The sequence below is a fragment of the Pteronotus mesoamericanus genome, unplaced genomic scaffold, assembly GCF_021234165.1.
Source record: "Pteronotus mesoamericanus isolate MK-2021 breed Mesoamerican mustached bat unplaced genomic scaffold, CSHL_Meso_final contig_90, whole genome shotgun sequence".
NCBI lineage: Eukaryota > Metazoa > Chordata > Mammalia > Chiroptera > Mormoopidae > Pteronotus > Pteronotus mesoamericanus.
In genome coordinates, this window is record NW_026555277.1 from 15,608,176 (window position 1) to 15,633,899 (window position 25,724).

The 25,724-nt window shown below is 36.3% G+C and overlaps 1 protein-coding gene across 31 annotated transcripts in view; it reads right to left on the reverse strand.

Annotated features, from left to right (window-relative positions):
• Positions 1 to 25,724, reverse strand: part of MAP2 (microtubule associated protein 2) — a 261,553-nt gene that overhangs the window by 50,682 nt on the left and 185,147 nt on the right. For 30 of the 31 annotated variants that reach the window (XM_054585712.1, XM_054585741.1, XM_054585735.1 and 27 more), the window contains 2 exons: positions 22,341 to 22,629; positions 1,624 to 1,737 (listed from right to left, as the gene is read on the reverse strand). In XM_054585712.1, the coding sequence (XP_054441687.1) occupies positions 1,624 to 1,737; positions 22,341 to 22,602 (376 nt within the window). In that variant the 5' untranslated portion in view covers positions 22,603 to 22,629. Of the gene's footprint in view, positions 1 to 1,623; positions 1,738 to 17,133; positions 17,293 to 22,340; positions 22,630 to 25,724 lie in introns of those variants that run through there. The other variant, XM_054585720.1, reaches the window with a different exon arrangement.

Here is a 25,724-nt window from a genome sequence, read left to right on the forward strand (position 1 = left end):
GATGGGCTGAAAAAATACTAGAATTCTTTATCATTCAGTTTCTTGATCTGCAAACAAATGTTACCTTGATCATTCAATTATTATTTTAGGTAATGTATTTTTTAAGTCACATTTTGTCCATTGAGTCTACTATCAAAACCCATCATCGGTATGTACTCTCAGAAAAGAAAAATGAAGCTGTCATAGCCAGAGGCAACTTTTAGACAGAAGCCATGAACCAGTGGGAACTGAGTAATTTTCTGACCTTGGCATGGTACGTGAAGAAGGACCAAAGAGAAAGGTTCTAAAAAACGTAATTCATTCACAGTTAACTCTAAGTTTCCTGTTCAAGATACTTTATAACCACCCATATGAAGGTAATGGATTTCAAAAGGAAATATTTATCAGTCAAGGCTAGTGGTAAAATCTATTTTAAAAATTGTGTAAATTTTTATTTGGGATGACAGGTGACTCTTTAGTTCCTTGACCCCTTTATGTGGCATACTTTAAGGTTTCAGATTAAAAAGGAAAGGGTGGGCATGTCTTTTCTTTCAAACAATAGAAGTGAACCACAGACAAAAGGTCAATGTTTTAGATAATTTTTCCCTGCTTTGAGAGAAAAATAATTGATAATCAAAGAATATTTCATTAAAAATAATGAGAGTATTTTAAATTATTATTCTGGGAATGCAGAATTTTTTATTGCTTAGTTTTTAATATACAGTCAAGAGTTAATGATTAGAAGGTCAAATATTAAGGATTAATTAGACTGTAAGAGAAGAAAAGGATATGTTCTATTTTTAGGCTTTAAAAACCATAGTTTCTATGGGTTACCTCTATGTACTTATTGAAATAAACCTGTGTGTTGCACCTAAGAGATTTTCTTTCCTTGTGTCTCAGCATGTATCTATATCTATCTATCTATCTATCATCTATCTATCTATCTATCTACCTACCTACCTACCTACGTATCTATGTATCATCTACCTACCTATCATCTCAATGGAGAGCAGGGGCAGTAAGCCCTGGGCTGACAGTGTTTTTCTTGGTAAGCACCATTACAGGACCTGTTTGTTTGGCCCTGGAAGGCATCTGACTTGTGACCAAGGGAGAGAGAAATGCCATCTCAGTGTCCCTAAGTGAACCAAGCGAAGACTAGTTCTTACATGGAATACAGAGTCACTGATGATTCTAGCAAATCTCTGGCTATAGGTTTTATGTAGCTGGTTGTGGGAGACCCAAACAAGACTGTAGTAGCGACAATCATATACCAAAACCTACAAAGGGAAACAATTATCTCTAATTAAAACATTAGTGTATTTTCCTTATGAGTGAGGGCTCATGACCTCAAAATGCATGGGCAGTATTTTTAAAACTATCTTGTATAGTCTGGGAAAGGAAAATTAAAGGTACTTTAGGGGGAAAGTCTAACTGTAAGCTTATCACCCTAAGACCACCCTAAGACCACCAGGATCCTGTTGAGAGTGGTGAAAATATGTCCCAGTGCATCCCAACAGAGGTTTCTGATGCATGTTACATGGAAGGATGGAGTACGAGACACGACCTATCTTTGAACAGAAGACTTGGCCCTGTGATCAGGGTGCAGCAGACACAGCTGCTGATCTGAGGTTGTTTCTTATTTACCTAAAGGTAGAGCTGCGGGCTGATCTTTATGCTGCGCTTCTTTCTCTTGTTCACCTTTCAGGACCGCTACAGCCTCAGCCGTGACTACTTGAACTATCCTTGCAGACACCTCCTCTGTAATAAATAGCAACAAAAGAAAATAAAATGATGAGAATCCAAAACAGGCAGCAAAGAGGAAAAATAAATAATACAGTCAATTAGAATTTCATTTCCTCTGTTTGTCTCCCTGCAAGAGTACTAAAGTGCAGCTAAAATACAAATACATATATTGTAACCATAAAGAGAAAAAAAGAAAAGGAATTGGCATTCTAAGAAAAACAAACACAGAATGAAAGGAAAATAAGTAATAGGTATGGCAGTTTATTTTTCAAAAGCTATTTACATAAGCAGAAAAAAAAATTCTTTTTTTTAACCTAGTTAAACAAACTCAAAGAGAAGAGGGAATTCATTTTGGATTTATTGTAAAATATCTTTTGTAGTTTTATTACAGTATTCCAGAAAAGTGTCATTAAAGTAAGTTTCTATGCTGATGTGCAGAAATATCATGATTTAAAACCTAAAAAAGATGCCTCAAAATATGAATTTGTGATTAAACAGTACTGTTCAGTATCAGCATAAACAAGACCACTTCAGAAAAACGTGAGAAGATAAAGTTTGAATGAAATACATGGAAATCATGTATCAGATGGTCACTTTCTTAAGAGCTACTACTTTTCTAGATAGTAGATATTTTAAAGACCTTTAAGGTCATGTGCTATATACTCAGTTAGTACAAAAGTTTCATTAAAGAAGGAGGGCTTCGTCATTAAAATGATCTGTATGTGAGATGCCAGATATCTAGTTTTTGGACTCAAGTGGCCTCCACTGGAGCGTATCAATGCCAATTTTGTATAACCTAGTCAGAAAAATATTCAAGATATGATGTTCCACATACCAAGCAGAAATGAAATAAGCCTTTTGAGATCAAAAATATATTCTGGGTTACACATCAATTGTACAGAATTTAACTTTCCATTATTTTTATATAAAAATGTCTACCATACTAGGAAATAAGCCCCCTTATACCCTGAATAGAAACAAGTTGAATTTGAAGGGGTGGGGTTAGAGGATGGGGTGAGGTTTGTTCTCATAAATTCAGCCAGAATTTTAGAATAAATGCTTCATTGAAATTTTATTTGGCTCATGATTGAAATTTGCCCACTCACAGGCAGACTGGGGGAGATCTCCCTGCTTTTCCCTGGTTCATTAAAATTTTGTTCTCTGGAGTGTCTTCTTAACCTCACCAGAGAGCATGGCACTTAAAAACTAGGCTTTTTGGGTGAGCAATCACTTAGAATCTCTCTAAATTTAAAAGTATCAATCAAGAAAAATACAGACTCTCAGACCTGCTCATCTACCTAGAGTACACAATTGCTCTTCCTGATTATATTTTGAATCTCTTTTTCTCTTTCTTCCCCTGCTCTTACCCTCCTAGTACCTCTCTACTTATATATCTTGTAGACCATGTTAAACATTGTAATAGAAAATTTACCTCACTTGCAAAATTTTCAATGAAATTCAGACATTCAAAAATCAATAGTGATTTTATTATTACTTCTAGCGCCTCAGTGTTTTATGGAAAATTATATAATGAAAAGGTAGAGAAAGCATGCAGAAATTAGGACATGGATGGAATCCATGTGTCTTTTGGATCATTCCTGCATTTCCCTCTGGGCACTGACGCACAATTTAGCATCTCTATGGCACTTAGGGTATCTTGCATGGAATTGTGCTGGAATGCATGCCTTATGAGCCCTGCTATGTGAAGTTTCCCAAGCCAAGGAGTCTTTCCTTGTCCTTGTTGCAATTCTCGAAGCTCCTCCCATTGATCTTCACCCAGATTGGATGCTTAAAAGATTTTTTTTAAGAATTAAAAATTAACATGAAAGGCTTTGTTTATGATATTTATACAAATTTAGAAATAATTCATGCTTGTTAATGTGTTTGTTAACTCAAATTCCCCCCACAAATAATCATTTAATGTATTCTTGTTTTAAGTTTTTGACAGATTGTAGAGACATAGTCCTTAAATGGGGATTTCATATTTTTGTGTATCTATGATGAATTTTCCAGGATATGAGAGTACTTCACATGAATTAAATTTTTTAAATAGAGAAAACAATCCAACAAAAAAATAAAATCTACTGGCTTATGTGAACAAATTGTAACTGAGCAATGCCACATTATTTCAGTCTTTCTGTTTGGGATTGTTTTTAATTTTAACACCATAGGGAATTAGTTTATCTGTTGTGTGCTAATTAGAAGACATCAGAGGTGAAATTAATACAATAAAAATGCATTCACACAAGGTATAGCCAAATGACATTGTGGTCTGTGCTGTGTGAACAGACTTTCAAAATATTCTAAATAGAGACAAGTAATGGGAAAATGGAATCATTACTTTTCTCTAGTCAGTATGGACATGTCCAACCTATATAAAATGCAGTGTGTCAGCCAGTACATTTCTTTTTTTCTGAGAGATAATTTAGTTTCAGCAAAACAATATAATTTATTTTAGATGGGCAGTAGTAGGACATTTGAATTTTATTAGTTTTGTTGTTTCAGAGAACATTAATTTATAAATGTGTTTGAGTTTCACAGTTGAATTAGAGCTTATGAGTAAACTAATTTTGTATTTGTATGTATTTCAACAGAAGTCATAAAAATAATTTAATCCAATCTTGGGAGAATTAATAATTTTTTCTTAAAAGAGTTTAATAGATTTTTAAGAATGCTGTTTTAGAATAATCAAACATGCTGTGTGGGAGCCAAGTTAATGATATTTTCAATATTGTTAGGTATTGAAGAATAATATTGTTAAAACTTTTCAAATAGGAAATACTACATTGTTTTATATTAATTTCACAGTGAATTTAGAAAAACATAAGCATATAATTATTCTGGGGGGTTCAACTGGTCCAGTCAATTTAAAACCATCTTCTAAGCAAGCTCTGTCATCAGCACAGAGATGGCAGCTTCCCCAAGGAGAGATGGGCTTTTCCCAAGGAGGCCTAGCCAGGAGATTGCCTGGGATAGCTTGGTTCCTGGGACAGAAGCAAATTCACTTTGGGTTTAGGTCAAGTTCATGGATGATTAATAGTAAATGTGCCAAACAGAGAATACAAAAGAAGACAGTAACAAAATCAGACATATCAAAATGAAAACAAAAGTTACACTGTGTGATTATATACATAATTTCTTCATTAATTGTACAACTGTCTATTAATAAATACCTCCATCTATCTAACTGTCCATATATTGGTCATATCTTTCTAGCTCTCTAGGAAATGACTGTCTTTTACAATGAAGACAAATGGACTTCAATTTTAGAGACATGTGGGTACAAACTTCAGCATTGCTACTTTCTAGTTATTTCATCCTAAGAAATGTACTCAAACCCATGGGATTTCAATCCTTTACCCATAAAGTGAAAACAAGAATAGTACCTGTCTCACAAGTTGTTGTGGGGACTCCATTACATAATTATATAAGAGGCTTGGCATATCAAGGAACTCAAATAAAAAGACCTCTAAATAACAATTTATCGAGGTGTCTTTACTTCCCCAGTCATATATTTTTCTGGGTCTTCTACCTTAGTATTTCTGCTTCGAAGAAAGAGCAACTGTGGTATGTACTAAGGGTCCAGCCCAACTAGGCTATAAGTATTATGAACATAAGATAATACAGATAATACAGTTAATCCATAATCATTATCTATGTTGATGCCAGTTACAGTGGGTTTTCTATTTTTTTTCCCTAAACAAAGCTAGAGATAAACCGATACTGTCTTTGTTATTTTTTTTCTGGGCTACAATCTGCTCTAGATTTCTGCCAGCAAGTCCCAATTCAGAACTGTCTTCTCGCCAGTGCTCCACAAGGCATGACAACTCCTTTCTACTCATGGAGACAATTAGCAACATGAAAACTTCTTTTTTGAGACTACATTTTAATTTCTCACTGCTTACAATTTCTATCTCCTTTTTCCCTTTCTTATTTTCTACTCTGTTTTTTAAAATTTTTCTTCCAATCATTATATGTGCAAAATTATGAATAGGACCTAGCTGTTCAGAAGAGTAAAGATGAATCTAGATTACATGTAAATTGGGAAATTAGTTTATATATAATTGAAGGGTAACACTGATCTTCACAGCTGAAAACATGACATTTCTTACCATAAACAGAAAATCTGAAAGGCTCAATCATCTTTCTTTTGAACATCTACAGTTTTCTGGAACTGGGCATTTTTAGTGTATGTTTTAAATTGTCTTAAACGGTGTGTGTGGTAGATACTTTATTTTTTCTTTTGTTAATGTCAGGATTTCAATGTAATTAAGTCATAGTTTTTGCACTGCAGTGAGAACCTTATAACCAGTATTTGAATATTAACATATCAGTAGTGTCATTATGGTTATGAGACAATAATACAAAAACATCTCAGGAATAGCTGTTAAATCATGTCGCCTAGTAAAATGAACAATAACTTGGAAATAATCTATTAAGTGAGCTGTCTAAAAATTGGTTGAAAGGAAAACAACAGAAGCAACTTATTTAAAACAATTCATCTTATAAGATCTGAAAATAAAGGATTTAAAGATACAAGCCAGGCAACAGATGCTAACAGGTCATCACTCTATAGAATAGAATGGATAAACATCTGAAGGTAAAAAAAGAAAAGTCTGCCTTAAAAAACTTACCCTAGGCAACAGAGATAGGGTCAGTATTTAAAAACAGTGTCAAAGTAGTTCTCAGTAGATAAATTGAATTCTGGTAAGAAATAATAGTTTTTCTTTGTATTGGGGAAATGTGTTGGTGAAACATGAACAAGAGGTGAATAGGTGTAAGAAACAAATTGAAACATGCTCTCATCCACAGAAACCTACTTGATAACACACACACAAAAATACGCTAATACTTACATTTCACCTCAGTAATGAATAAACATCATACTGTGATACAAGGCTATTAAACAATTTGTTACATTAGGTACTTTAATTCCCTGCCAATATTATCTAAATAACAATACATTTTTCAGATGAGTAAACTGATGAAATAATGGATAAAGGCAATCTATTGTCCCATTTGGGTATCACTTTGATTTACATCAGTGTAGCACAAATAATTTATATAAAAGTAGGTTCTGGGGTCACAGAACCTGAGATCAAATTCTGCCTTTATCTCTTACTAGCCACGAGTAAGTGACAATCTCTCTAACCTTCATATTCCATCTGTTAATGGGAATAAAAGTGGCATTCGTATTTTAATGTGTTGTGATAAAACAATATAATCAAGTGCACACTTAAATTACATAACACCGTTTTAATCATTCTTGTTGTATTGTTAACATCTAAGTCTATGATCATGGATTGATTGACAACATGTCAATAAAGACTTGAAAGCTTTTGTCATACACTGAGATGATTCTGTCATTTTTCCCACTGAGCACGTCCTTGCCTGAATGCTAGGTTACTGCCTAACAGACAGTATATCAGGCTTGTACCACTTATTTCTTAAACAAGAATGATATAGAAAATTTTCCTCTCCTGCTGCACCATACTAGTCAGCATTTGTTACTGTTACAACGCTCTTGTTTTTCCACAGTCTCGATTCAGGCTACACCAGTGCTATGCTCTTCTGGTCACAGTGTTCCTACATCGAAAAGTTTAAGACAGTCTTGGGCCTGGTTTTTGGCACATGTTTTTAGCTTAGTTATTTTGTTATATTAATCTCTTAATTTTGCTCGGTTGAACCATAACAAAAGCAATGGAGTTGAAACTTTCTCAGTGGCCCTGAAAACGTCAACTTGCTTCTGAGCCACATATGACATTGTCGGTATACACGGAGGATTGATTCTGAAAGAGTACCCTGGGGGTTTTCATCAGGACCAGCTGTGATTACAATGAGCGTGCAAAGGCTCCCCAATCACACTGCGAACAAAGAAACCCAAGCAGGTTGGCAGAAGCCTGAGAACATATTTTTGTTGGTTTCTTTCAGGTTGTCAAGAGAGAAGTAAGAGACACTGACAATAAATTCAACCATATAGAATATAAAAGCCAATAAATGTTTCTGCTTTTAAGAATAACAGGCATAATAGCGCTGAGTTAAAAGAAATGACAAGCCTACCTTACACTGAGGAATGAAGGAAAACAAAACAATTTTAGACAGAATGCTCCTGTCACAGAAACGTTTTTCTCAGTAGGGTACAGGATGGTTGCCTAGGAAACTGATGCTAATTGCTACTGCTGATGGAAACTAGTCAACAAGGAAAGCACTGTGCAGTTCGAAGCAGTCCGCTAAACAACCCTAGATAAATTCATAAAAACAGGGAAAAAAGAAAAGTTCCTTGCCTAATTTGGAGGGCAAATGCTTGCTCCGAAACTATTTCCTGTAATCAACTGGTGATGAACGAAATTAAAAGAGCAGACTGTTGTTTTTTTATTTTTTTGTTTGTCTGTTTCCCTGGCACCTTTGTATTAATTAGGAGGCCAGAGTCGGCACCCCCCCGCCCCCAAGTCAGGCTCCAATCCATCTCAAAGGGTCACGCAGGCCAGCACTGCAGCTGTCGATCTCTGCCTACCAGCTTTTTCTTCCAAAGAGTTTTTCCTAAAGCCTTTCTGATTAAAACAAGGAAAGTTCTAGCTTATGAGGAAAAATACATTTGAGGCAAAGTTAGGGACAAATGCATTTAGATGAAGGAATCATGATGGCACAAAGTTCAGTTCTGTCAGGTACTTAAATTTCACAGATCTTGTATTGCACACGCTACAGATAGTGCAACCCTGCTTAGTCGTTATGGGGGATACAAAGGTGAGTAAAGACTTGGTGGGCTTACATTTAAATTGTGCTTGAAATGGGGCAGTCTCATTAAAGGACATGTTTTGTTTTCGTTTTTAAGATTTTTCTAGTAATGGTCACAGATTTCTCCTGAACCATCCACAGTCACGCATATGGTCCTCTTCTGAAATGCAAATGCAACCTGGTGGAGCTAAGACTGGTCGGTAGCACAAGTGTTAGCTTGGGCTGACAACTTAATTTACTCAAATTAAGTTTTTAGTGCTTGAACAAAATCTGCCCAGCATTGAAATTTAGTCAAGGTGGAAGGTGTAAAAAATTAAGATGGTTATGAGCGCAAGAGTACCACAAGTTAAGGATACTAATAATGGAGTCAAAAATAATTAAGAAAAGCCTAGTACAGGTCAGAAATAATACCTACTAGAAAAAATTTGCTTCTAATATTAAGGCCAGCTGGGAAACAGAAAAATAAAAACACATTTAAGCAGAAGGAATATAGTAAGTGAATATAGTTTAGCTTTGTATTTTCATATTCCAGTTAAAGGTTTTGTTGATGGTGTTTTTTTCCCCGAATGTAGTATCATGTGCATATTTATATTGTTGCTTGTAGCCCATATATTAAACACTTACTAATTAAGTCATGTTGTAATATTTTATTGATCTTAATTTGGTAAAGAGAAATTTCTTAGGGAATTTGTTGCCTGAAATTTTCAAAGTGCTTTAATATCAATAAATTGGATGCAATCATTAAGGCACAGAGGGAATTGATAGTGATTTTAGAGCTTTGAAGTGTTTGTTTTTGCATCTTGTCAAAACCCTTACAATTGTTCTGCTCCTTGTAAACTTGTGAGATATTTGATCTCCTTCTGCGTTGTCTTGAACAGGTCACATTTTCAAAATGCTGTTGAGGACAGGACTGACTCAATGACACATGCACATTTCAATTTATATCTCCTCTCTGGGTACTGGGTCTTAATTGCTACCAAGCACACCTTTAGAAATACTTACAGATTGTGGGTGCCATCTATTTCATGCTTAAAACTGTCAGAGAATTTGTTTACTTGAAGACGTCGGTGCTGTATCAGAATGTTGACGATATATAGAAAGTATAAAACTGTAGCTCATTATTGCAACAGCTCTAGTTGTCCTTTTGAAAGAGCCCAGCAGAAAGAGAAAGGTGAGTCCATTTTGGGGAAGCTGCAGAGTTGAGAAAAATGTAGGAACACGATGCTATCTAGGTAGGCAGGATAACACTGAACAAGGCCATTGGACTTGGAAATGGGACTGAGAGTGGGATCCTAGGCATATGAGGTAGCTTGAGACGACTGCTGACAACCTGAAGCAAATGAAGAAATGAGATTCTGGACGCAAATGGAAAATTGCCCAAGGCCAGTTCTATTTACTTCATATTTTGCTTGCAGGATGGGTCAGATAGGTGGATGCTACTATGACCATAAGCTATAGTATGTCTACAAATACAGAGCAGCCTTTGGTATGAAAAACACAACCCTATGAAAAAGACTTATGGAACTTCATGATATGGTAAATCAGATTCCACAAATTTTTGTTTTCTTAGTAAAATATGGCAATGAAAATCTAATTTACTATACAAATACGAAAAGAAAGAAAATGTCTAAATCAGGACTTCTACCTTTTTTTTAAACAAAATTACCATTTTAATAGTTCATATATGGTAGCTCTGATCATGAAGAGGTTGATTCAATTCCTGGTTCTAAAAACAGAAAATAGCTTGGTTTTTCTGATTCATTTCCATTCCCCTTACCAGTTTATCAATCGCACATTCCCAACTTTCATAGAAATCCTTCATCTCAAAAATGTTAATTTGGGTTTGTAGTTTGGGTCTGTTTTCCAAAAGAGAAGTTTGCTGTAAATGTAAAAACTCTCACGAAACCAGGAAACTTTATGGTTTCTGCTCAGTTTTTCTTGGCTAATTCTGAAATGCAACATGAAACACAGAGGCAGGAATTACTTGGTCTGGCAGTTAACAAGAAGGTGATCAAAAGCTATGGGATGAGAGGCATAGTTTGAATGCAATCATTATATTAGTTGAGTGTCTTACTCAAAATTCTACAGGACAGAATAAAAGAAACACCTCAACATTTTAATCAAATAGGTTTTCCAAAATATTTTCTAAAAAGCATATTTGTTAGTTTCCATTTTTCTACAGACCTGGTGAAGAAAAGCACTTTGATTCCTATAGTTTTTTCACATCCAGTTGCATCAGAGAACATAATGTAAAGTTGAAACTTACCGTTATTCAGGGCACAGGAGACTCAAGCATTCCTCATTAGAATTGAAGATATGCTCAATATTTTTAAAACTTACTTTAAAAAAGTAAACATAATTGGGAAGGTTTTGAGTCCTTCACATTAAAAAAATTAAATTTAACCTTGTCTATTTTAGTCCTAAGATGCTAAATTATCAGCTAAAGTAGCTTCCATTCACCCTTCAACAGTGAAATCCCACCAGAAAGGAAACTTGTGTCACCCAAACAGCCAAGTTCTTGAGAAATATTTTCAATGTCACATTTAGATCTTAAGTGCAAATGCAATGTGATTCACAAAGCACTTCAAGCACTATTTCTCTTATGTCAGATGGCAGATATTTGCGTGAGGACAGGGATCATTGTTATCCTGACTGAAGGAACTTCCTCTTCTAAAATGTGACTTTTGAAAGTGACATCTGTACTTGTTTCAAATTCAATTCTTTGTTTCCTTTCTTAAGTTGATCAAGACATATGAATTGGGTGAGAACAGGCCTTGAGTAAATATCTCACATGCTTTGAGAGGCAGGTCAAGTTAGTAAAAAATGAATTTTATTTTTTGGGGAAAGGCAGTTTTCTTTATGTCAGCGTGTATGTTCTGGTAAAGCTCTGAGGAGAGCAGGCTTATGCCAGCCTTTTCAAAGCTGTAGCCATAAATCTCTATTTGTCAAACTGATGAGAAAAAAAATAGCTAATTTTTAAAGAAACAGAAAAATGTATTTGGCTTTAAGGTAAAGGCAGCAATATATAAAATGCAGCAGGTAGAAAAATTATCCAATGAATTGGTTCATTTTTTTAAATTGCTTATAGAAGTAACAGTAGTTATATTTATTGTTATTATTGTTGTTATTTTCCTTCTTGGAGAAAAAGAAAGTCATTTTTCCCCCCACAATATATACTTAATGATTAGAATTAGAAAATTTAAACAAGAGAATCTAAATTCCAGATTATAAGACACTTTTATCATTTTTTAAAATAATGCAACTAGAGAAGTATATTTAATGGAAATCAAACTGTTTTTTTCCTAAAGTTAATGAATAAATAGCCCTGTTGTTCAATAGAAAAATGCTGTTTATGGAGGCGTAGGTAAACATGCTTTGCCTCCTCACAGGGTTATAGAAAGAATTAAACAAGATCTCAGAACAAAAACATCCAGTACTGTCAGAAAATCAAGCTGTGTGAAAGTCCGACAATCAAGGATTTAAAGAAGCCACACTCAGCCAGACGGGTAGGAGGGGTGGAGTTGAGGAGATGGGCAGAGAGGTGGGGTGGTGTGGAGAGGCAGTGGCAGAATGGATGGTCCCATATTCATGTGTGGTGGATAAAACTCAGGGAGGGATTCCTTGGGAGCAAGTGATCTCAGTCCCAGGCAAGACCCCACAGCCCAGGATTCCAGCCCCGGGAAGATAAATCCCCATTACCTCTGGCTGTAAAAGCTAGTAGGGATTGGGGCGGCAGAGGAAGCTCAGGATTTTCACCACTTAAAGGGCCTGCATGGACTCAGAACATATGCAAACCCACCCACTCTGGGATTCACCACTAGGGCAGCAGCTGGAAGGGCACCAGTCACATATGGGAAGTGGGTGAAGTGACTGGAAATGGGGCGAGTGCTGGGCAAACCTCCAGAAGCCAAGCAGCAGCACTGTCCCCTCTGTAAGTCCTCCCCACAGATGGAGCCACAGGATGTGAAGTGGGTTGCCCCCCTCTGGCAATTACCTAAGGCTCCGCCCCACACAATTTACACCTGCCTTTTCTGCATAGACCATGCTACTAAGACAGGGAGTGAAAGCAGCTCTACCTAATACACAGAAACAAACACAGGGAGGCTGCTAAACTGAGGAGACAAAGAAACATGGCTCCAATGAAAGGACAGAACAAACCCCAGAAAAAGAACAAAATGAAACGGAGATAGCCAACCTATCAGATGCAGAATACAAAACACTGGTGATCAGGATGCTCAAAGAACTCACTGAATACAGCAAAAATATAAGGGAAGAAATGAAGGTAATAATAAGTGAAATAAAAATCTACAGGGAACCAACACTGGAGAGAATGAAGCCGAGAAACAAATCAACAATTTGGAACACAAGAAAGGCAAAAGCATCCAATCAGAACAGCAGGAAGAAAAAAGGATTAAAAAAATGAGGATAGGTTTAGGAACCTCTGAGACAACTTTAAACATACTAACATGTGAATCACAGGGCCACCAGAAGAGGAAGGGCAAGAAATTGAAAACTTATTTGAAAAAATAATAGCAGAAAACCTCCCTAATTTGGTGAAGGGAATAAAAATACAAGTCCAGGAAGCATCGAGAGTCCCAAACAAGTTGCACCCAAAGAGGACCACACCAAGACACATCATAATTAAAATGACAAAGGTTAAAGGTAAAGAGAGAATCTTAAAAGCAGCAAGAGAAAAGCAGAGAGTTACCTACAAAGGAGTTATCATAAGACTATCAACTGATTTCTCAAAAGAAACTTTGCAGGCAAGAAGGTTCTGGCAAGAAGTATTCAAAGTGATGAAAAGCAAGGACCTACAGCCTAGATTACTGTATCCAGCAAAGCTATCATTTAGAATGGAAAGGTATATGAGTGCTTCCCAGACAAGGTAAAGCTAAAGGAGTTCACCATCATCAAGCAATTATTACAGGAAATGTTAAAGGGACTTAATGTAAGAAAAAGAAGAAGATGAAAACCATAAGCATTAAAAAGGCAACAAATTCACAACTATCAACAACTGAATTAAAAAAAACAACAACTAAGCAAACAACCAGAACAGAAACAGAATCATAGATACGGAGATCATTTGGAGGCTTATCAGCTGTGGTGGGGAAGAAGGAGAATGGGGGAAATGGTGCAAGGATTAAGAAGCATAATTGGTAGGAACAAAATAGACAGGGGGGCGTTAAGAATAGTGTAGGAAATGGAGAAGCCAAAGAACTTACATGCACGTGAACTAAGAGGGGGTCTGCTGGAGGGCGGGGTACCAGATAGTGGGGGCCAAAGGGGGAAAATTGGGACAACTGTAATAGCATAATTAATAGAATATACTGTAAAAAAGAAAAATACTGTTTATTATCTAAGAACTCACTATTTTCAAATTATTTTATGGACTTAAAAAGTAGTGAATAAAAGAACATTGGTGATATTTTATTCAGGTTGAATTTCAAAAATAGGATATTTACAATCTCCCCAAGACAATACATGTACTTTTCTTTAAAGAAGAAGAATAATTGTCTATGACTTAGAACATCCATTTACTTTAAAATTTAAGTTGTCCACTTGTCAGAAGTAAAATTTCTGAGCTCCTGACCTAGCACAGTAAGGTATTCCTTACCTTATAGCCAGAGGGGCAACAAGAACATGCATTTTAGGGTGCTGTTCACAGAATATTTTAGTGGGATTTTCTATTGAGGCCACTGTTATACTGGTCTTGGTTTTGCAGAAATGAACATGAAAAATTGTTCCATTTTCAAGTGTGTCTTACCTGTTAGGATATAGATGTCTCTTAGGTCATTTATCCTGATTTTTCATAGTCTTCCCAGTTTAGTAGCTTTTATTATCTAGAAATTATTTCTGATTAGATATCTTACTTCTACCTTAAATTAAAGATATATATATATTTTTACTCCAAACCTTCAATCCCATATTCAGACCACGTCAAGTCTTCTACTATAACCTTTCATGACATTCTTTTCACTACAATATTTCAGAATTCCTACTTAATTCCTCTCTAGTCTAATCCTCAGTTCTATAGTAACTTTGAACCTAGCCTCCTCTCATAGCTTCTTTATTTGCCTCATTATTTCCACTATTCCCTTTTAACACAACTTTTTAACAAGCATATTGCTCACACTGTGATATAATTTTTGTAGCCTGATTTTGTTTATGTAATTTCCATTCTCAAATGGATCATGAATACTAACCCTCTCTCTTGTTTATATCAATTCAAAAACCATTTACTGGCACCTACTATGGAAAATAAGCACTGTGTTATACACCAAAAGGGAACATAGAGAGAAGAAAGCACAGCTACTACCTCAAAACACAACCTAGGGATGGACTTAAAAGTAACAAGCAATCTCAATAAAATGCTCAATATGATCAATGTCATTAGCAAGATATAAATGTGTACATGGGGATGTTCAAAAAAGGAAGAGGTTCCTCTGAGAGGATATAACCAACATCAGGTCAGGCCCTCTGGTTATGGACTCCTGACAATCTCTCCTGTAGTACATACTCTTTCAAAAGTTTCACAATCTCTACAGATGAATGAAACCGCAAGAGATCGGGCAAATGGCAGTTTTCAAAAAAGAAAATTGTCCAGTCAGAGGACTGACCATGCTAGAGTCTCTTAAAGAGGAATCAGACGTGCTCCCATTCCCAAAAGTTCGCCCTGTTTCCAAATAGAAAATATGAGGCGAAAATATTCAGCCTAATTTTCAGGCTGCTGAAGCTGAATCATCTCTATTAAAGATGATTTGTCTCTGAATCTTGATTCCTCCCGTGTTATCCATTTTGCCTAATGTCTTCTTAAGTTTTGAGTAAGGCTGAAGTGAACTGTGAAAGGTGACATTTAACTCACATTTATGTGTCCTAATAGCCACCCATGATTTGCATATTTGTCAAAAGTTACAAAAAGAGCCTAGAAGATGGCTATCCCCCTTCTCGGCTCTTTAGCTTGGCTGCGTTGGAACTGCATTTCCTGTGAGTGCTCTATGGAATGAGCCACACAGGGAGTGTGGAGCAAGCGCTTGGTTTGGTGTCCCTTTCCCCTCAGGACTCATGATGCCAAGTTGGATCCTGCTGAAGCACCAAGTCTGCAATGCAGCACCAGTCATTCCATTCATCTGCTCCTGATATGAATTTCCAGACTCCCCTGGCAGTCAAAGCACATGCTTTATGTAATGTGCCGAGAAGCACTGAAGTGTGAGGGATGAGAGAAAGAGAGAAACCCTTGATACACCGAAGCAGAAGAGCCCGTTTATCCTAGGAGCTTGGGGAGGAAAAAGCGGGGAGTGATGACCACTAGGCGCTCCCCAGTCTACTAACCTCTCAACGGCAGTAAAATCAAACCACGGCCACCCCTCCATGTGGCACATGGTGCATTATTTTTCCTGGGTATAAACAAGCAATATAATCTGTCTGTCTCTCATACTTCAAAACAATACATTATTGATTGATGAATAATAATATTCTCAACACATTAGAACAACTGATACATTCCAAATTACTATTAAAGGTTTTTTCTTTTTGTGGGGAGAGAATTCTTAGAAATGTAACAAGAGACAGATAAGACTGTACCTAATCCTAACCAAAACAAAGGTTTAGACAGTCCAAAAATAAACCCCAAAAGACTTGTTTCCATGACTACTTTTACCTGCTCACTGCAAATACAGATTTTATATAATGTTCAGAATTCTCCTCTAAATGGAGATTTTAAAAACCTCAAAATTGGAGTACATTAAAAGGACATTATGATGACAAAACATGACAACAAATTAGGAGGAAATTTGATAACATCTTAGAAAACTCAAGATCAGGAGGAAGGATCAAGTACAAAGTAATACAATGATAATTAAATTATATTTACAGTAAAAACAAGCCAGAAAGAATAACTTTACAAGCAGGTCTGAATTGTTCTTGGCTCAAATATGGTGCATTGATTGAGATTCAAATTCAAAGCAATAATTTTTCAAAGTGTCAGTGAACTGAAAAGAATGATAAAACACTTGTTTTAGGCACTTGTGATGCAGTTCTCACATTTAGCACAGAACAAGACAGTAAAGAATGGAGAATTATTTCCACAAGTGCCTGGGAGGAATTTTCTGGAAGAAGATACATGGGAGTAAATGTGTATGCAAATTAATCTTAGTTTTTAAATATCATATTCTATTGTGTTAGATAGACCTCTTCACAACTTGAAGGTTTTGTAGGCAGTTCAAATTCCAAAAGAGGAAAATCATGTTTAATTTGTTGAGTCATAGGTTTAATTAAAAGAGGTCTAGAGAAGCCAAGCTTTCTTATATTTTGATTTAGAATTATTGGCTTAAGACAATCGCATCCTGCCTAAGACACTGGCTGAAGAGCAAGCAATGATAGATATGCGGTAGATTTTTATAGGAAGAAGTACCTTCTAATTGCACATTTAAACAAACAACTTTATCTGGCGCTTGTCTTTTCCACTAATTTCTAAGACATTATAAGCTCTAGCTAGCAAAACTTGCTATGTACAAGCTCATACCTTAACAAGGTTAAGAGATGCAATTCTTTATTGTAGTGCCCCTATAAGCTAGCCCTCGATTAGGTTCAGACACCAAGACAAGCCACACATTATGATTGAAGCTAATACCCATAACCTGCTTCAAATAGGACAAAGCAAACATGACAAATACAAACCTCGTGGAATTGCCTTTTCTATCAATTCTTGTCTTTTCACTTTTTCCAGCCCCAGAAGCCTAACCTTTCGAAGGAAAACACTGAAAAGGTCCCCATTTTCCGTCCTCATACATCGGCTCCGCCAGGCCCGGATGTTGAAGTGAGGCCGTGTGCTTTTCTGCAGACCCACCCTTGAATGCTAAATACCTCTGCTTGCACACTCCTCTCCCTGCGGAGCTCAGGGAAATGGCAGCGGAGCAATGAGTGGTTGGCATGGCAACAGGGAAAAGAAAATCTGCAACCTCTTGTATTGTTAGGCTAGCTTGTTTATTTGCCTTGGGGGGTGGTGAGGATGGCTTTAGTTGATCTGAAGAGAAATGGCTCTGTACTATCTTCTCTGCGTACATTAATATACTGTTATATACAATATGCCATATTTAAATTGGGATGACGGTTCTTTATAGTACATCTCAAATCTGGAAATGTTGGCAGAGGAAAATAGGAGAAGAAAAGACAGTTTCCCATATTCTGAGATTAAAAAGGGAAACAGAAGGAAGCTCAGGGTGATGACAAACTTTTCCTCCATTGTATATTTTCAAGGTAAATTTATAATTTCAGCAACAATAAACCTCTTTATCTGAGTTTGTTCATCACTGGCTGTTCGAGTTATGTGGATGTTAAAGTGCTGGCCAAGGCTTCAGAAGGTGCAGCTCCATTGGTGAAGTCTGAAATGTGACGATGGATAACCTGCAAGAGCTTTTCCAGATCTCTCTGCTTTGGCAGGAAGTAGACTGGGATAGAATCTCCAGAAGTGCTGGAGAAACAAAGTATTTGAGGGGAGGGGGGGTGGGTGGTTAACTAAAAACAAAAAAATGCCCTTTAATCTTTACATTAACTCAAAGACATAGCAGGCACTGGCTGTGGATTGGAGATGGTCATGAGGCACCTTATACTCTGACTAGTGTTCCTTACTAGTGTTCAAAGCATTGTACCTTAGGATCGTCAAAATCACGAAATCATGGTTTTAATTAAATACGTCAATGTTTTAGCATCTATCAACTTCTCAAAATTGCCTTTCTCCATTTTTACTGAAAACCGAGAATAAAATCGTGATTTTCTGTTGTCCTTAGAGGTACCTGAATGTGGCAGTTCTGCAATAGGGATTGTCTTCTTTGGCTCTGATTGCTCAGAGGGGCAGCTGCTGGGCTGGCGGGAATCTGGTGGCATGGGGTGGCGGACAGAGCACTGGTATTCACATCAGGAAACCTGCGCTCTGGCCGTAGTCATGTGATCCTGACTGGGGACTAAACCTGTGACGAGGAAGACTGTGAAAGGCCATCTTACTGGTCTGAAGCTTCTAGTTACCTTTTGTTATTTTGATATGGATTCTAATAGGAGTTTGGGCCCCACCTCAGACAGGAAACTTAAGGATGAGTCTACCAATTTTCACTCAGAGTTATAACTCTCTGGGAACCAAAATGCATTCCTCTTGCTTCCTTCAAAAAAGATAAGGTGAAAAAGAGAGGAAGTTTTATGGCAAGCTTTTACTTTCTGATTCCCACTTTTGAAAACTATGTAAAAATGGCAACTTTAGTTCCATTGTAACAAGAACATTCCCAAGTTCCTAGGTTGTCAGTGGCTTCTTATTTCTTTTTGAAAGCCTCTGTGGCAGGGCTTCTAAAAAGAACACCTGAATGAATAAATGTAATAGAAATTCTTTAAGTATCAAAAGTTATGCTTTAATAAATGAGCAAATAATTCTAACTTTCTATAGATTAGTTTTACATTGTAAGGAGACAAAAATCTAAAAGAGAAAGCTGTAAAGAAATAGAATTTAAAATATTATTGCCTTCTAGTATTCCCTGCCACCCCGTCTCAGTGCATAAGACTAAAGATAGGCTAACTGTGAGCTTGTATCTTAAAAATAAAAAAAATTACTGTGGCCTAAAAATGAAGGTGAACGTTGACTGAAAAGGGTGGGTGAGAGAATGAGGCAAGATCTTTGGCTGAATTAAGCCCACACTGATAAAGAAGGAAGAAGGAAGCAGATGTGATGATTGCAATTCATGTATCATGTGATCTTGCTTATAGAGAGGACTACAAATAAACAACCTTGGGGAAAAGATTTATTTCTAAGGGTGAAGAGTGAACTATAGCAAAAAAGGAAAGAAGAAGAAAGATCTTTGGATTAAACCAGTAAGAGCTTGGATACCACAACATATAGCAAAGGGCCTGATGATCCTGGGAAATGCTTCAAGTTAACAATATCCTTGAAATATCCTATGTAGGGGAGAAACGCAATATGCTGATAGATTTTCAGTGAGTACAAAAAGAGTGGGCTAGTTTATAGCTCTTTGGTTCTCTTTAAAGTAACCTGAAATATAATGCCAGCTCATATCAGTCAGTAGTCTCCCATCATCAAAGGACAGCATTTTGAAAAACCGTATTTGAGATTTAGGAGCATTTCTTTTTACTGGGGATGATTTTTGTAGTTTGTGAAACAGTTACACATAAACAGTCAATAGTAAAATTTCTTACTTTACTAAGTTTAGAAAGAAATTTAATTGCACACTAGCATCATTGAAACATCCTCTGTAGACATGAGAAGGCACTATTTTACCATAGTTTTTCTTTTCCCATAGTTTTCCATACATGGATAATTTATAAGTCAATACTTGGCCTGTCATTTCTGAAGGGAAGTTAGTTTAAAATCATCCCATAGTTTGAATTGAACACATCACCCTGGTAACCCACAGATGATTGTTTACAACACTGTCACTATGAATAGACATATAAAGCTTTCCTAATCAGTCTCCTAAATGCAATATAAAATTATTGTGATATACATTGCACTGAATAAAAAATTAACTTTGGATGTTCCTGAGCACACAATTTAAAAGAAACATTTATTGGTTGCTTTTTAAATTATATTATTTTCCTCAGGCTGGCGAGGACACACTGACCCGAAAGATGGATTTTTCAGATGCTCTTAAATAGTTAATTAGTACCATTGAAAAAAATGAAACACTTAGTGATGTTGGCTCTCTACTGCTTGACCAAACACATTATAGTGATTTTTGTCTTGTATTATAAACCTCTATAATAGTAATCTACAAGAGTCAACTGATGAGAGTCCAAGACCCAAAGGAAGACTTTTCAATAGCTTTTACCATTAATTTGAAAAGGGCTTTCTTTTTTCTTTGGCATTCACTCACTCCTTTCTTTATTCACTCACTCAACACACATTTACTGAGTTCTCGAGATACAATGTCAGGCGCTATAGAATATGATGATGAGAAAAATCTTGGTCTATCACATTATCTCTTTCTTTCCCCACAATCATTTTGTGTTAACATGTCCTCATCTCCTCGTACCTCCATCCCTACAAAATCTCCCTAATTAATGCTCCTGACCCAAATCCCACCCTCTACAGTTTGTATTATATTGGTTTGTAGAAAAATATTCCTTGATTAAGGGTGTTCTGTTGTCTATGTTGACACCACCACTACCAACACTGATAATAATCATAATAATAGTAATTAATAGATACTATTTCATAAGCCATTCACTTTGTACACTTTACTGTTTCATTTAATCCCCATTGTAACCACAAAAGGTAAAAATAAAATTTTTATTTCATTCTTAACCACAATTTCTTACTAATGGTGCATATTGCCTGCTAGGCACTACACAGCTCCTCAGATCCTTGAAGCAGATTGGACACTGCCACCCTCTTCTCCTGCGCCATGTGGATTTCTGCAGGGTACTTGGTTTTTATCACAGCAACTGCTGAAAACCCAAATTCACAAAGACATGACATCTTGTAAAGAAATATGGTGTGATCTAATGTTGAAACTCTCTGATGTGCACCATCTTGAGCTAATATTTCATGCAGTGTTTGACAGCCATGAAGAATCACCGGGTTTCCTCTAAGCATTTCAAACACTTGGCCTCAACCCTGTGAATTTGCTGAGGCACCACAAGACACCTCTGTGCATAACTGGGGAACTTTGGCCCTATGGAGAAACGATCCCAGTTCAATTTTGTCCTCCCATACTGCTCGTTTGGGACTGGCACACTGTAGTTTCTATCTGAACAAACTGCGTGCACAGGTCTCCTGTCTGCGTCTATGTCACCTGTGCTGCCAAGTTCAGGGGCCATTTCTGGCACACACTCTGGCACAGAAGCTAACACACTTTGCACAGCATACAAAATGCTCAAGAGTAATTTGTGGAATGTGTGGAATTTTTTTTAAATTCCGCTATAAACTTACGTAATTGCTCCCCAGACTTCTGAAATGCCTTTCATATTTTCCCATTAAAATGTAAACATGTTTTTCTGAACAGAGTGTACATTTAATGTGTTGCTGACTAATGGACGGAGTGTAGAAAATCAACTTTGAATAAGTAAGGGATGATTTTGAAGCGGGCATAACCTTTCTTATTGCTTGTAGTTACACTTTTTGGAATAGCATGTCTGGAAGTTACTGTGTTCAAATGCATTAAATTCTGAATCACAGAAAAATAAAAATAATTTTGAATAATATTATAGCACAGGTTACTATTTCTCTATGCTATTAATATTTTTTAACTATGCCATTAATCACAATATTGTCAATGATAGAGTAAAGAGGGCTATTGGTAAAAATTATGCTTTGAAAGGAAGTACTGAAAAGTAAATTGTAGTACGTTTTCCTTAAATCATCTGAATATTAGGTATGAAAAAGTTATCTAAGGAAGAAATGTTTCCTGTACATGTGTACATGTTTATTTTCTTTCTCTTCTGTTTTGTCTCTCTTTTTTCTTTTTAAAGATAGGGAGATGAACTCTACATTCCTTTCTGCCCTAAAAAGTAAATATGCTTCTAATTAGTCAATTGGATTTAGGTCCAATATCATTCAAAAGAATCAACAGCAAACTATTTGCATTTTCTTTCAATGAATTAAATAACTGAGAGTTACTGGCAAAATGCACAGACAATGAGCCATTTGTCTATTAAAATTAAAATGGTAAAACAAAAGAGGAAGATGAGATGGAGAATACAACCAATATGGGGATTGTTGGGCTAGTTTCCATGATTTTTCTCTCTTTTTTGTGTCTATTTCCCCCAACTAAAATTTCAGTCCTAGCCTTCATGAAAGAGCACCAGTGCTGTAAACTAATTCACTTTTGGACTAAACAGACTTCAAAGCACAAACCAGCACTAGGGACAGCAGAGCCTTTAGTTACCTGCTGTTTCTCTGTCAGCTGAGGTAAGCTCTCCGTTGATCCCATTCTCTTTGGTATTTGAGTAAGCGCTCTGTGACCCATTCTCTCCGAAGGTGACCTCTTCATCCTCCCTGTATGGAAACCCATTGGCGCTTCTGACAAGTCCTTCCCCTGCCCCGCCTTGATCCTTAATCTCAGGTGGATGTGGGTGTCCAGAAGCCTCCGTTAGCTGAGCTGGGGTCCAGTGAGGTGCCTTTGCATCATCTTTCCGATCATCTGCCATTCTTCAACACCCTGTGACCTCTCTCCTCTGATTGGGAAAGAAAAAACAGTAGCCATCACTTTGGGGAAATCTGACCTGATATTAGTATACCAAGATAGAGCAAATTTCTAGCAAACTTGGTGGTGAGCTGTAGTAGACAAACAAACAAACAAACAAAAAAACATTTTGACAACCTACTTTCAATATCAAGAGGCAGCCATTGTCAATATTTTGGTTTTGGGTTTTACAAATCTTTTTTGGTATAGCTATTCTTTTAACATAAGATCTCTATCAATCTATATATACTTAAAAAAACAGTGTTTGGCATTTAAGGACACATCTTAGCTTTCATTGACATATGATGTTATCTGTTCAGTATAATCAAGAATCCTGCACTATGAGAAAATTGAGTAGAAAAAGGTGGGAAAAGGTCTAAAGGGAAATGTCAGATAATTACTCCTAATACTCTTTTAAAAACTGAAATCTGCATGAAACTTAGAAAATACAATGACCATCATATTAGCCCTTTCCATTTCAAGGTGTTTAATTTAAACCAGGGGTGGATATACTTTTTCCAGGTAGTGTGCATTAAAATTTTTTTGACTTAATTTTACAGCAAAATTTCCTAAACTGTTTATAAATTAAAAAGAAAAGGCATTTTATCATAGGATAAAACTTACATAGAGACAGGAGAGAAAATATAGTATTAGGCCTCAGCCTACTTTATGCTACTATTTTACATCTATGTCAAATCAGATCTGGAAAAAACCACTGGGATAGATCAGGTAGCTGTAAATTATAGTAAATTTTGAATAAGTCATGGAGTACATGCTCTGCATATGTTAAGTGAATAGCAGATATTGCATGGCCTTCGCTTTTATGCTGATGCCACTAAGTTTAATGACGTAATTGATGAGAGGTGATTTATCTCTCAGTTCTAGACAGTTGTTGCCAGCAGTGTAGCCTCATTGATGGCCTACTGTCCCCAGAGAGGGTGCTGACATAGCAATGACTCTCTCTGATGAAACTAAGAACACTGTCCTTTTTTCAATAATAGTACCTCAAGCAAAACCCTTCAAACAGAGAAATAAAAATTCTTAAAACGAATCTACTTCTTTTTACCATGCTCTGATTCGGTACATAACAAATAAATTGAGCTGCAACCCATGTTCCTAAGTAAGAAAGTAAGCTTTCCTACCACTTACGAAGAAGCATCTGCCTGTTTTTTTATTGAATTTTGATGCTATCCTTGGGTCCCTATTCTAGTTTTCTACTCATACCAGGAAGAGGTAGATGAATTAACTCATTTCAACTAATTTCACTAAAATATAAAACCTTCCCCAAAATTGCTTTTCATAAATGTTCTATTTTTTGTCTTTAAGAATACAGTTACACAGGATGTAAAAAGTTTAGCTTTTAAAACACTGATTGAAGAGAGGTGAATAAACATCATATAAATATATACAGATATATATATGCGTGTGCGTATATATATGATCTCACAATGTGTGAAAACTGTATGCAGTTTCCTCATCTGCAAAATGAGGACAAGGGTGCCTTGTTTACTGGTTTGTTACACAGTTTCAACAGAATAAAATAAACGGCTCAGCACAGTCCCTGACATGTTCAATAAATAGTAGTTACTACCTTTGTTATTGTTATTATAATTACATGATCTGTCATTATACCACCCGCCATTACGTATAAAATATTTTAAGTAGGTTTTCTAGAATTGTTGGCATAGGAACAAGAGCCTGAAAACTTGGTAAGTACAGTAACAAGACTTACTTGCAAATTTGTCTTTAGATATTGTATAGGATGGAATAAACATCCCAAGACAGACACAGATAACGTCTGAGACATGAGAGCTGGATGGGAGGAGGGCATCCTCAGAACTAACCACTCCACATGTACTTGTAAAAACTTAGCTACCTCTTTCATAAAGATGATTCTGCAACATTCTAGACTTCACTCTGCCATTGCCTTCTAGTCAAATACCAAAGCACCTAATTCAGGAATCTGAGGATGTGTTCCTTCTGAATTTTTGTGGCATCATATGTCTAATAGACTGAATACACTGTCTAGGTTCAAATGGTGACCTTCCAAATCACGATAATTTATTGATAGTGAGACCCAGCATTCTGATTTTTACATGCATTGATTTGTGTATTTTTCCTTTATCAGACAGCTTAATTCATATTTCCATAGTCTTATATGATCCAAATCTATTTTGCATACAAATGTAAATAGAAAAGGTTCCACATAAAAAAGTATATGCCATGTTAATGCCACTTTTTTTAGAAATTAATAGCTTTTGTATTTTAGAACAGTTTTAGATTTACAGAAAAATTAAGCAGATAGAACAGAGTTCACATGTAGCCCCTGCACACAATTTCCTGTTATTAACATTATAAATTAGAATGGTACATTTGTTATAATTAACGATATTGACAATACTGATATGTTATTATTAGCTAAAGGCCATCCTTTATTTAGATTACCCTAGTTTTTACCTTATGTCTCTCCTTTTTTTGGTCTCAGAATCCCATCCAGGATACTACACTACATTTAATTTTCATGTCTCTTGGGTTCTTCTTGGCTATGAGAGTTTCTCAGATCTTCCTTGTTTTTGATGACTTTGAGAAATATTCATTGAGCAAATTATAGGATACCCTTCCACTGAAAATTATCTGATTTTTTTTTTTTAATGTTTAGTTTTCGATCGTTTGCTCTTGGGAGGAAGGCCACCAGTGACGAAGTGCCTAAATGAACTTGAGAAATGGCGATCTGCACAGGCACGTGTGACACCAGCGAGGGCTCCTCACATGTCCAGACAGGCTGGATGGAATCTCAGGGGAGGGCAGTGGTGTGGAGAGAATCCCAACCAGCAGGCCACGGAACCCTTTATCTGATGCCGTGTTTACCAACATCTCTAAAAGGATTTGGGAAATACTTAGGTTTTCATTTTAGCCCATTTTTAGCTCTGGGAGTTTTAGCCACAGACACTCAAAGTAAAGAAAATGACATGAGCACCCACAACTCCCAGTTAAAATTGGCAGCTTCCCATGAAGGGCTTTCTGGAAAAGATTTCTCAGTGACTAAAAATCCTCATCTTGAAACCCCAAAAGCCAATGTCAAAATGA